The sequence below is a fragment of the Haemaphysalis longicornis genome, unplaced genomic scaffold, assembly GCF_048455015.1.
Source record: "Haemaphysalis longicornis isolate Haplotype H1 unplaced genomic scaffold, Haemaphysalis longicornis Haplotype H1 scaffold_2, whole genome shotgun sequence".
Classification (NCBI taxonomy): domain Eukaryota; kingdom Metazoa; phylum Arthropoda; class Arachnida; order Ixodida; family Ixodidae; genus Haemaphysalis; species Haemaphysalis longicornis.
Window position 1 is genome coordinate 126,690,858 of NW_027526295.1, and position 13,668 is coordinate 126,704,525.

General features: G+C 45.1%; 1 protein-coding gene across 1 annotated transcript in view; it reads left to right on the forward strand.

The window, feature by feature from the left end:
* Positions 1-11,532: 11,532 nt before the first annotated feature.
* Positions 11,533-13,668, forward strand: part of LOC144169196 (carbohydrate sulfotransferase 3-like) — a 33,427-nt gene continuing 31,291 nt past the window's right edge. Inside the window, exon 1 of the mRNA XM_077698238.1 lies at positions 11,533-12,078. Coding sequence (XP_077554364.1) covers positions 11,563-12,078 — 516 coding nt within the window. The 5' untranslated portion in view covers positions 11,533-11,562. The remainder of the gene's footprint in view (positions 12,079-13,668) is intronic.

Consider the following 13,668-nt stretch of genomic DNA (forward strand, 5'->3'; position numbering starts at 1 on the left):
GAGCTTATCGCTGTTAGCTGGGGAAGGCCGTTTCCGACACTGTTTGCGGATCTTTTTTTGCTTTTCGCTGAAGGCGTACTACATATCGGGTCATCCACGGATTCCCATTATGGACAACTTTGAGTTTCGATTTGCGCAAATTCTTCAACATATTTCAATACACGCGTTTTGAAAAAACACCATAAGTCATTGACAGTGCAAGATCTGGACATAGAAAGGGAAAGAAAGTCTCAAATTGAGTCGTCAAGACGATCTATTATGCTAACGTCATCAGACCTCGGGAACACAGGAACTACGCGTTTTTCTTTACTGACTTTAGGGGTGTAACTTTGAGATATTGTGAGGGCAACCATAGCGTGATCTGATATGCCATCAAGTACGTGTATTTGAGGATCGCAGTTGCGAACGCCACTCCTGATAAAATACAAATCTAATATTGACCGGGTATCACCGTTAATGCGTGTCGTTTGCTTGACCAATTGTGTTAGTTCATGAAGAATAATCAAATCTACTAAGCTTTCAGCGTTGCTGGCAAGGGGTTCAGGGAACTTGTTATCCCAATTAATTAGTGGAAAATTAAAATCGCCCGCGAGTAGCACATTTTTCAGTTACATTTACACGTAAAACATTTATTAAGCCTCTCACACAAATAATTTTCAGGACCCGGTGGGCGGTACAATGCAGCTATAACTAAGTTAAATTGTTCCAGGCATACATTTACCACAACACACTCGATTCCAGCGATATCGGTGAACCTTGATACTGAGAGGGTTTTCTGGTAAATAATTGCGATACCATCCCCCCCGAGAATCTCTGTCTTTGCGGTAAATTCGGTACCCCGGGCGCGTCACTTCATCGTCCCTAATGTCTGTGTTTAACCAGTTTTCCGTTATTACTAATATATGCGGTTTATGGGCGAGTACTATACTTTCCAGTTCAGAAGATTTATTTACAAGGCTACGCGCGTTGAAGTTTAAACATTGTAAAGGTCTTGCCTTGTTGGCTCTTGGTCATTTTTTCTGTACCGGCTTGCCCTCCTTGCCTTCTACGGGAACCCTCTCTCCCTTCGCATGATCCCATTCGAAAAGCATGTTATCAATTCTGATCCTGTCATGAACCAGCTTAACTTTTCGTCCCATTCTTTTCAGATCAGCCGCGCTCTCCCAGAGCTTCTTACGCTTTTGCCGTGTGGCCGAGGAAAAGTCCTCCGATATGGAGACGTTTGTGTCCTTAAGATTAGCACAGTTGCTGAACACAGCATACTTTTCGCGGTAGTCTATTTGTTTTAACACTATGGGTCTGGGCTCATCACGTTGTTTCCTCCCTATCCTGTGGATTCTTTCCACAGTGGTCACACTTACGCCCAACACATTCTTAAATATACCTTGAAGTACGCTTTCCCGAAGGTAGTCATCTGCTTGGTTAGTTTTCTCAGGAACGCCAAACACAATAAGGTTGTTTTGCCTACTGTGGTCCTCCAAGGAGAGAAGTCTACTCTGTAAGCTGTGAACCGTTTTTTCAAGATAATCCATTTTTGTGGTGACTTCTTTATTCGCTGCTACTGAAGTTTCGAACGTTGCAAACTTTTCCTCAATAACCTCGAGCCTTTTCTGGATATTAATTTGCCCTTTTCATTTATGTCATTTCATTTATTATACCCGTAAGGGCACGGAGGCATTACATAAGAGGCGGAGGGATAACAGGGTTTGCAGGAGTACAATTGAACCAACCAAAAACAAAAACAAGAAGGTGAACATGAAGGCAGGAAAATACAAAAAAAGAATACCTTAAGTAAAAATTACAAAAAAATGTACGAAGGTAACAGTGAAGTCAGCGAACAGAATTCAAAAGGAAAAAAGCAGCTGAATCATCAATAGGACCATCAAGACAGAACAGCAGAATTACATCGTTAATGCATTATGCGAACGCCTTTTTAAGCTTATCTCTAAATTGCTTGTTATTGGTGCATGTGACGATGTCGGCGGGTAAAGCGTTCCATAGAGTAATAGCGTTAGGAAAAAATGACGAAGCAAATGCTGATGTTCCGCCGGCTATCGGAGCTAATAGGCAAGTGTGATTTAAGCGGGGTGATATTCTGTGAGGCGGCATTAGTAGCGTGTGTCTTGATTCTGGTCGATAAAAGAAATTATGGAGGAGGCATAGGCGAGCAATAACGCGGCGTGACTCAAGGGTCGGAAGGGAGAGAGACAGTTTAAGGGCAGTGACGCTGACATGACTTGAATATTGCGAGGTGATAAAGCGTGCAGCGCGGTTTTGAATGGATTCGAGCTGTACAGTTAAGTATGATTGTGATGGATGCCAGATGGCCGATGCATATTCCAGCTTCGGCCTTACGAATGTTAGATAGGCTAGTCTTTTTATTTCTTGAGAAGCAAGTTTAAGGTTACGGCGAAGATATCCGAGGGTACGTGAGGCCTCCGAGCAAATGGTGTCGATATGCGTTGACCAAGAAAGCGATGACGTCATGTGAACCCCGAGGTATTTATATGATAGGACTGAGCTGATCGGTATATTGATCACGTGATAGGTGTATTGAGATATGGCACGTTTCCGAGAAAATGAGAGTGATTTGCATTTTGTTAGGTTTAATGGCATGTGCCATTTTGTACACCATAATGAAATGCTGTATAAGTTCGATTGCAGGTTAGAATGGTCATCGGCGGCGTGAATGGTTTGGTACAATACACAGTCATCTGCAAAGAGCCTTAGGTTTGTTGTAATGTTAGTAGGTAGATCTTTTATGTATATTAAAAAGAGCAGAGGCGATAGGCTTGCACCCTGCGGGATACCGGACGATACGCTGGTTAGACAAGACTTGTGCTCATTAGCCGAAGTGAATTACGTGCGTCCTTTTAGGAAGTGTTCGATCCATGATAGCAGGTTAGAAGGGATGTTTAGTGTTGATAGCTTAGCGAGTAGGTGGTTGTGGCTAACACGATCGAATACTTTAGAAAAATCCAAGAAAATTGCGTCTACTTGATGGTTATCGTCCATATCCTGTAGTATATCATGTATAAATTCGGCGAGCTGGGTATGACATGAGAACCGTTTACGAAAGCCATGTTGGTGCGGATAAAAAAATGGAATTGATTCTAGATAGGTCATTAGGCTAGAGGTGATTATGTGTTCGAGTAGTTTGGAAGGTATACTGGTTAGGGAAATTGGGCGGAAGTTTGTAATTAGTGAGCGAATACCGGATTTAAATAATGGTACTATCTGAGCAACCTTCCAATCGTCCGGAACGCAACCTGAGTGCAATGACTGGGTGAATATTAGATGTGGAATCAGGCTGGAATAATACTCAGTGTTTTTTAGAATATTGCTGTTAATATGGTCGCAGCCTGATGATGATGATAGCGTAAGGTTACGGATCAGGTTGGATATTCCCTCCGGGTTGATCTGTATATCGGGAAACGTGGTGGAAGAAAAGGAGCGTGGTTATGTTATGGTGTCGGAATTACATGTAAAAACGGAGGCAAAATAGTTGTTAAGAACTGTTGCGCATTGATCGCTTTCTATCGGCTCCCCATTAAGGCTAGTGAGTTCAAGTTGGTCAGTCCGGGATTTGGGAGAGAGTAATAGCCAAAATTTGCTAGGATTTGTTTAGAGGATGGACAGTAAATCACCGGAAAAAATTTCTTTGCTCCCGTTATTGCTTTAACGTACTGTTTAGCGCACGCATGGTACTTTTCCCATACGGCTGGGTTGTTACTGTGATTAGCTGATCTGTAAAGACGCTTTTTACGGTTAAGAATTGATGTGAGCTGTCGGTTAAACCACTGGTTGTTTGAATCAGATGTCACGGTTAGCGTTGGAATGTATTTGGTTTGTAATCTAAGAAGTTCATTTTTATACAGTTCCCAGTTCGCGTTTACGGTGCGGGTTAAATGTGAGCCTTGGAATTGTACGTAGAAACTGCCTAGTTCATCATTTATAGCTTCATAGTTCCCTCTTTTGTAATCAGTTATATGTTTTTTGTTGGTAGTTTCTTTTTCAAAGGAAGAGATACAGAAATATGTAAAAGGCTATGATCACTTAAGCCCGGCAACGATGTCACGCTTAAAACGTATTCGGGCTGCGTTGTTAAGAGAAGGTCAAGTATGTTGAAACCTCTAGTGGGACAGGTTATGACTTGATGAAGGTTGAAGTCCAGTGATAAATGGACGAATGGAGTAGCTTCGTTGGATTAAGATCTGTTGAAAGCTGAGAGCTGAGGCCAATTTATATGCGGGAAATTGAAGTCACCAGATAGGAAGATAGAAGCGTCGGGAAAAGTTTTCGTAATTCGAGTTAAGATTGGCTGAGCAGATCGCAAAAAGACTGGTTGCTGTCGGGGGGTCTGTTACATACGCCGATAATAGTTTTTACTGCCTGGGAATGAATTAGTACCCATGTTAGTTCAAGTAAGTCGTCGTGGCATATGAGCGACGAAGCAATTGTGTTTTTGATAGCAATGAGAATGCCTCCTCCCCTGCGGCCGATTCGGTCACGGCGATACAGGGTGAAGTTGTGATTTAACGGAAAGACTTCGTGGTCGAGAATGTCAGCATGTAACCACGTTTCGGTTAGAAGGCCTATGTCAGCATTGATGTCATCTATGAAACTGAGAAGATGGTCACGCTTAGGTATTAGGCTTCGTATGTTTGTAAATGCAATGTTGAAGTTCATGTACGACAAATGCCGAGAAGGTAAGCGTGGTTTTGGACGTTGAGAATGGGGTCAGTTAGCGACATCAGTCAATGATTCGGTGGTTTATGTGATGTTAGAAAGGGATTTGATGCATTCTAGTACGGAGTCATAGATGACATCGTAATAGTAGCACTTTTTCCCAACATGCAACCTGTCAAGCCTAAGTTTGAATGCGCATTTGGCCGGGCGGATAAACTTCAGAAGTTTAGAACGAGCAAGGCGATGGCGGCAAAATCCTCCCTTATTGCAAAATTTTTGTTTTTTAGTTTACGACCGCAGGACAGTATTTCTTCTTTTGTTTTAAAGTTCATGAATTTGACGATTATGGGCCGATTTTTTTCTGTGGAAGGTGATCCAATGGGGTGCGCTCATTCAATACTGTTTGGAAAAATTTCGAAGGATAGCTTATCCTTGCAAAATGCCAAAACCTTATCTTCAGAATCCTTCCATGTTTCTTTGTCCGTATCGTCAATGCCAAGGAAAAGTAGGTTATTTCTACGCAGCCGGTTGCTCACGTCGACACTTGCAGCTTTGAGGGCTGCAATGTCGTATTTTAGATTGCCTGATTCAATGGAGACTGGTTCAGCGAGAGGATGATCGTCGAATGATTCTAACTTAGTCACCCTGTCTGTCAAGCTAGTTAATAAGCCTTTATGAGCATCATGGGCTTCCTTAAGTCCGGACAGCAAATTGCTATAAGTAAGCGAGGGGGGAGACGCTTTGTTTTCACTGGTGCAAAAAAAGGAAGTGAAGAAGATATCGAGCTAAGTCTGAAGATTAGTAGCAATGCTAGCTAGAAACGATTTTGCTTTAATTCTGTATGTGTAACCCCATTTGAGGTTGTAATTGCCATGTCAGCCTTTAAAAGTGATAATGGGAGGGATGATGTGACGTCATGCTGGGGGCCGCATATTACTTACTGCCTCGCGTGAGGCCTGCGGGCTGCAGGTTGCCACCCCTGATATACATCGTTGCTGTGTGCGTAAAAATAGAAAAAAACGGCGTCAAACAGATGTGAAACGCGTGAACACAAGTTTGGAGATGGGCGCCAGTCAGAACAGCGCTTTAAAGGACACTGAAATAATTTGTAAAGATTGCGGGATTACAAGCGCACATATTTGTCTGGAGTCTGTATGCCATGTTTGGACCACTCTGGCTGTGTTTACGCAACTTTATTCACCAGAAAAAGGAATTCGAAAACACTGTCCTCCTCTCTGCATCCTCACTCATTTTCGGTGGCGTTTTCTATGACGTCAGGAAAAAAAAAAGGTTTGACTTGACTGCGATACCCCACGGCCTTCCGTCAGGGTCACTCGGGCTAGCGTTTAGTCCGCGGGCGACTGACGGGTCGTCGCAATACGTTCGCTCAGTTGAAACTAAGCCACGACACGTTTATGAATGCAAGAATGCACCTTTGTTTAGTTTGTTAGTTTTACACTTTATCACGCTCCATGTCCAGGTGGCTCCACACAAGCACTACACAAGTGCACATGCGACGCTTCGCTGACTGGTACGCTGATAGAAAAACCTAAGGCCAACTGAAGATGGAGATGAGTCAGTGAAGTGAATATAGGTACTAAGGAAATAAAATCAACTGAACGTTTTACCGCACAGCGTAAAATTAGGGAGCAGGAAGCACTTTTTTGAGCTGAGTGAACAAGCACAGCGAGCAGCAGCACGACCACTCATCTGCGAACGCTTTTCCGTTTAAGAAATGCAATTGCTAGACGAAATATGAAAAAGGAAGTGTTTTATGCCCGGCTACGCAAAGATCAGACTTATGTTATGTCCATAACGGCAGTGACGTCTCCAAAAAAAGGGCAATTGACACGGCGGCGCAGGATTCGAGCCCACGACTCTCACGCCAAAACGGGAGGTACGTGGCGCTCTGCCCACTGCGCGATAGAGATGTTAGCAGCCGTTAATTAGTACTAGTGGTTTTGTTTGGAAAATGAGAAGAAATGGACTGGTGATATTTTTCAGCCCATCTGGGTGTTCACCTGCATACAACCCAGTCCGGGGGGTTGGGAATATAGAAGGGGGTGAATAGGATAGGGTAGAGAAAACGTAGATAGGTAAAGAGAGAAAAGAGCTACAAGAACGCGTCTTATGTCGTTCACTACGAGTCATTTAGATGGTGCCGGCGCCTTGGAGAGGCGATGGAAGGGAATATAGAAGGGGGGGAATAGGATAGGGTGAGGTGAGGTGACTGTGAGAGGGAAAGAGATTACCAGCCTGCACCACATTGTATCGCAGGGAGAGAAAGGGAACGGGAGGGGGTAGAAATATGGGATGAGGTAGTGGTACAGTGGTGGTTTGGGGCAGGAAAAGGAAGGGGTAATGGAGAAGAGAAGATAAATCAGCGACCACCGCCCGGGAACGGGAAAACTATCACCGGGCTTTTTTTTTGAACATGAAAGGAAAATTTTCTTGTTTGAAACGAAAAATCAGAAAACTCTACAAGTATTAGAGTATTAAAAGAAAAATAACAAAATAGGGTAGAGAAAAAGTAGATACGCAAAGAGAGAAAAGAGCTCCAAGAACTCGTCTTATGTCGTTCACTACGAGTCATTCAGATGGCGCCGCCGCCTAGGAGAGGCGAAGGGAAGTAGGGCATTATTACGCTAATGAGCCCCTACAGTTGGCGCCTCGATTCAAGCGGTTTTGTTTACGGAGGACGCGCGTGATTTGAGGCACCCCCGCTGTCGCATTGTTAGTATGACCGTTGTATTTGAAGCAGCTGTTTCTGTGCATCTCATTTTTTTGTTTTTATTGTCCCGGAATAAATCGGTTATTTTAGATGCGACGCTCAGAGCATCTCTTGTCGGCGGCCCTGTCCTTGCTGCGTGCGTCCGTTGTTGTCCGCGGCGTGCGTCCGTTGTCGGCAGCCACTCTCCCGCTCTCCTCTCCGATAGCGAACACTCTCTCGCGAGGGGCATTGGATTGGATTTGATTGGATTCGATTGGATTGGCTTGGCTTGGCTTGGCTTGGCTTGGATTGGATTTGGATTGGATTGGATTAAAGTGGATTGTGTTGGATTGTGTTGCGTCATAGCCGCGGCAGACGCACTGGCGCCGGCGCATGCCCAGGTGAGAGCGTGTGCGGCCCAGCGTGCTCTCACTCCGCTGGTGGGCGGCGCTGCGCATATATAGTGCCTCTATATATATATATAATATATAGATTATAACCGGTGTGCCGCTCTCCGGAGGCCTTTCGGTCGACGGTTGCTCTCCGTATGCGCTTGGACCACCTCAGCGTCGCATCACACCAGGGTTCCCGCGAGGGGAGGTGGGCGTAATTTTTCTTTTTTCTTTCTTGCGTGTCGGCGTCACCTTGTCTGGCGGGGTCAGGCTGGCGAACTCTTCGTACATGAAGGAGGTTCCTTTAACATTCAACTGCTCCTGTGAAGGTACCTTTCACTTTCGTGTTTTACCGATTCCTATGAGATGTATCAACCACAATTTTTTTGTGGTAATTTGGGGGACGCTTACTGCACGAGATCTATGCAACAAATAGTTATCTAAGCTGGTTAAAATGTTAAAACTAAATAAAAAAGGTAAACTGGTTGCTATATATTATTGTTTGTAAAACCCGCCGCCATGGCTCGTGGCCGAAAGTTCTGTAGCGCTAGGTCTGGTATTCTGAAGTCGCAAGATCGAATCCCCGAGCGCAAATCTTTTTTTAGTTGATTTCTTGTTTTCGGCTGGTATATATATATACTGAATTCGCCATTTTTGAGCTATAACGTTTACTTTTACACGAACGAGTTCGCAGAACGCGCGCAGACTGACACTGATGCTAGCGAGTTCACGCTGGCGTGCTGTGGCCATAAATACCGACTGCTTGCGGGAAGTGGGCACAGGCCAGAATCAGCAGACCCTTGGAATTGCGCGAACATGCTTTTTACGATACAGGCATGAGTGAGGCAAGTAACAAAGATGGGGGAAACGCGCATGGCATTTGAGCGTCTGCGGTGACACGGAGGGGAGTTATCCATTCCGTAGGTCTCGGATAGTGATTGCTACTATTTCAAGCCGTCCTGCTAGGCTTATCTGATGCACTTTACAGCCGAAAATGTTGCAGAAGTGCGGTACGGCAATAACTAACATATTGGGAATGACCATCTAACGATAACTTTGGATGCCAATCAAATTGTTTTACAGTACCCAAACCGAAACTTGTGTGAATGCTAATTTTGGACATCGTCCAATCACGCAGCACATTTACGTGACGTCACTGCGCTTAGTTTGTGTAGCCACCGCAAACCGCGCGCGGTAGTATTTCTTTTTTAGTCGTTATAAAATAAATACCGCATTATCCCCCGGATAAACGATGCAAAGTGTGTTCATTTGAGCTAGTCTACTCATATCGAGCAAAAACGGATGCTTGACAAATTCACTTCACTTTCCCTTTAGGAAGTTTTGTGGGCCATTTTTCAGCACTAAGTAGTCTCTGAAGGTTGGCACACAAGATCAGGGCGCCCGATAAGTCCTCATTCGCAGACACTCCAAAATAATTGAGAATTTGCCAATAACGCCGTTCCGGCGCTAGCGGATGAGCCCGGACCACGGGCCCGGACCTATTAAAGGACACGGCGAGGAACACGTCCGAAATGGCCAGCAATGCTGAATGACGTCACATCGTTGAACATGGCTGCGCCCATACAGCCGCTTTGTAAGCCCAGTGAGGTCCGGAATTGAGCAGCGGCGGGCGCGCACTTTCGCCGCTCGCCTCCAGTCCTGCCTTGACCGAGTATGTTCGGTGAGCGCCTAAATTGCCAGCGGCATTTCCAATATCGAGTGGATTTTTTGTTCATGCGCAGTAAATGGCGTGTCTCCCTTTGCGTGACGTCAGTGACGTACACTTAAAAGGAAAACTACTTTTAATATGACCGCTCTGGCTTGCCGACCGCCGTCGCTTTGTCAGCCTTAACGAGCTTGGCGAAAACCAAAGCCCTGTATGCGATTTCTGTTGCAAAATTGCTGCAGTGCACCAAGAATGAGCTTTATCGTCGTTTGTGCCGCGATTTAAACATCCGGAAATTGTGCTGGGCTGTGTTTCTCCGGAACGTCGTAACCGATCTCGAACTGATAACATCGAGGCTGAGTCGATTGCGGGTGAGGTTATGGAAAGTGTCTGTGTAACGCAGACGCTGTGAGGGAATATTACATGTGACTTTCTAGTGGTGACAGGGTGCAAAGGTTCTTATTTTTTGCTGTGAACGTAGTCTGCCTTCGATGTAGAGCGCCAATTCTGCGTAGTTCGTGCCCGTCTGGCCAGACGATGTGCCGGATTGTGGGTTCGTTCGTGGCGTATTTTTCCGTCGCACACGGCCGCTCGTGAATCTCTACACAGCATTGCGTGTCTTGTCAAATCAGGGCAAGGTGCCGTGCGTGACTGATTCGCATCAGCTGCGCATATTGCTCTAGCTGGCCGGTGTACTGCCGGAGCAGAGATGTGGCATTTTTGTTACGTGACGTAATAAGGCATGACTACAGCAATAATGGAGAGACATGAGAAAACCGAAAAAATCGCACACAACCGTCCAAGAACTTCCTGATGAGGGATTCGTCAAGCTAAACAGAAGTTGTTAAAGTGGGAATTGCCCTCAAAAGCTTCATTACTTCACTTACAAACTCCTGCGTCCGCAGCTTGGGGACCAACTTTGCTCGCCCAATAGGCTTAAATAAGCTGGTTTCTGAAATAACGTCCTTTTGCTGATGGCCACGAAGGCTTGCCACCTTAAGGCCCCTCCGCCTGAACCCCCCACTGCCCCAACCAGCCATTACTAGTTGATCTGCGCATTACTCCGTAGCTTGCTGTGCACCCTCTCTCCTTCGAGCGAGATAAACTCAGTCACACCCTTCTCGTACTTCCGACAACACTCGAAGGGGTTTTTAAAGACGATAGTCTTTCTTGGGCTACTTAAACCCAGAAATTTTGGTCTGTCTGTATGTCTGTATGTCTGTCCGTCTGTCTGTCTGTGACCCGATTCAGCCCCCCGGCCAAAGCAAAACAATGCCTGCGCAATAGTCTTATATAGTCACAGCTAAATCTACCCGTCTATGTCCGGTGGAATGTACCAGAATTGTCAACATTGTTGAAGAAGAACAAGAAATTACGCAAATATGAGACAACAAATCAATACAGAAGTGATATTTGCAGTGTTCCTTTATAAAAAAATCAAACAGGCTTGAATTTGCGACATTAAATACTTCATCAACTGCAGAAAAAGAATTCACTCCGCCGTCGCCTGCTGTCGCCCGCGCCACTATAGCTTCTGGGGCCATTTTAAGAAATCAACCGGTAACAGGTACGCAAGGTTCCACTAGATAGGTTCCACGTTCTGCTTGCAACGCACGTGGAGTAGGGAAACGCTGTTCTATAAACGCTGAAGTAGGGCGCCTCGATTAACGCGCGTCTTCGCCGTACGGCAGCGTTCGCATCGAGACACCTGGTTTGGAGCAGCGGAACGCGGGAAATTTAAATTGATTTAAGCAAACCTTTGGCGTCTTTACCTTGGGAGGAGTGCGACGCAAGAGGAACAACATGATAGGTGAGCGGGAAAGCGAAGGGAGGCATTTACTTCGCAAAAGCCGATAAAGACTATCGTCTTTTGACGGCATTTGCAACGAAAGGAGCAGATACGCGGCCAATTTTTTTTTATGCATGTTTACGGGTCGCGAATGAAGAGCAGTCTGCTTAGCGAGGACCACTTTCGACTAGCCATTTAAATCACCGCTTTAAAATAAAAGTGTGAGCTTTGGCAAATTTTCATCACCTACAATACTTGAAACCCTTGTGTTCTATTTGCAGGGGAGTTCCTCCTACCAACACCTTCAAGACAAGAAATGGAAAATTCAATATCCAATATTTCGCTGGCCCTTCGTGATGCACGGTCGGCAGAGGTCGATGCGGTGAACTCAGAATTAGAAGGGACGCTTCCAGCTGCATTCCAGGCCACTTTGGATAAATATGCGGTCGTCCCCACAGCGAATGTCAAAATTGTAATTGTCCTCGCGTACTACAGGTCCGGTTCAACGTTCGTGGGCGAACTCCTGTCATCCGAAAGCAGGACTTACTTCCACTTTGAACCGCTGCATTTGTTCACCACGGCGGGCCGGCTTCGCCCGGGACGGGAAAGCGACGCCTTCCAGCTTCTGGACGAGATTGTGAGGTGCCGCATGGTGAAAGTACCATTGTACACCATTTGGTGCGAAAACCATCCTTGGTTTTTGCACCTGAATCGGTTCCTGGCGGATGCTTGTGGTGGTGGAGAATCATGCTTTTCTCCGAGACCTATTGGATCCCTCTGTTCACGTGCCAAGACCCAAGTGTTCAAGTTTACCAGACTCAAAGCAAGTCAGGTTGGTCTTGTGCTTTTTTAAGCTTTTAGAACAGAACAAGATATAACGAATTAAGCCGACAACACATTTCTATTACTAACGCCATACATGCGGATAATATCGACCTCATAACTGAAAGTAAAAGTAAGTTGTAACTCGAGTAAGGAAAACCACGCGTCTATAAAACTCACTCATACCTAACCCCAACTTTTGCCAGCTCATGAACAATAATGACCAGTTTTCTTTCAGATTGTCTGTGCTTCATTTTGGAACATTCAGATAGCATACTTTCTCCCGTTGGAATGATCATCACGTATGTTTAGTATAATTAGGACGCGGTATAATTTTTTACTTTGAACTGTAAATATCGTAAGCATCCTTCAATCTTAACTTGCATGGTTATCCAGTCACGAGCAATCATAGTTTACCAACCAATAACGGTTGTGCGCAATCAATTTATGTATCTGGTGGTTGCAGCTCATCCTGTCTGTATTAGACGAAATTCGGAATGGCAAGAAAACAATCAGTATGTGTTGAAGGAATACTCTTCCAATGCGTCAATGGAGTGAACATCTCTACTAAGCAAACCAGCAAGGAAACAAAGAACGAAGCGGCTTTTTGCGCACTACCACAACCGGCTGGATGCTACGAAAGAGCCAGTGAACGATTGCCAGCTGTGAAGGCAGTCCAACTGACAATAACAAAAATTTAGTGCAATTCCCCCCTGGCAAGGTGGATAACCAGCAGAGCTTGCGACTCTTTTGAGAAGGGCACAGTCCGAGGATGAAACGAAACACAACCGTTCTCTTTTTCTTTGCAATTAAGCATACGTCCGAGATAATTAGCCTCATAAAACTTGGAAAGAATTGTCTTAGACTTGCGCACAATTTTGAGAGTGCCTGCTTCCCTCCCACTGAGATCCACGTATTGACAACAGACAGAAATTCCTCAATTCTTACCACTTTACCGGGAACAACGTAACCATGACTTCTAGTTGAACCTCAGAGTAATGTGAGGGTAGTCTTTCCGGCTCATTTTCATTGAATTTAATTCGGTATAGTTTAGATAAAACAAGAGTTACAACCATACTTCCATAGCCACTATACTTCCCGTGGCTAGGTATTGACAGCAAATGGGATTTTTGTAACATTTGCAACATCACTGTGAAACAACTATTCACTACACATAAACAAAACCATGCGTATTGCTACATCCATTCGAGCGGCTATTGTTTATATAATCATTTTCGTGATCGTGTGCTTAAAACAAGAGTTCATGCCGTTCTCTGTAACTATACTTTCTCCGCAGAAGGCCGTGTAGTGACAGCAACCGGGTTTAACGCAACCTTTACAAGTTGATTGCGAACTAGTGTTACAGCTGAACGAACCTGACACAATGGTGGAGTCGTATTAGCGACCAACCTCAGTATCAGTTTTCTGTTACGTGCATTAATCTCAGAGCTACGAAGCAATGACGAGAACGGTAGCTGTGCGTCGACGGGCTGTGCGTCGAAGCACGCAGTATTTGTCAAAAACCAGCCCAGAACCGCACCGCTGAAACGGAAATTTCGTCCGGTACACATGTGAGGACGCACCTTTATTGTGCCGAGGC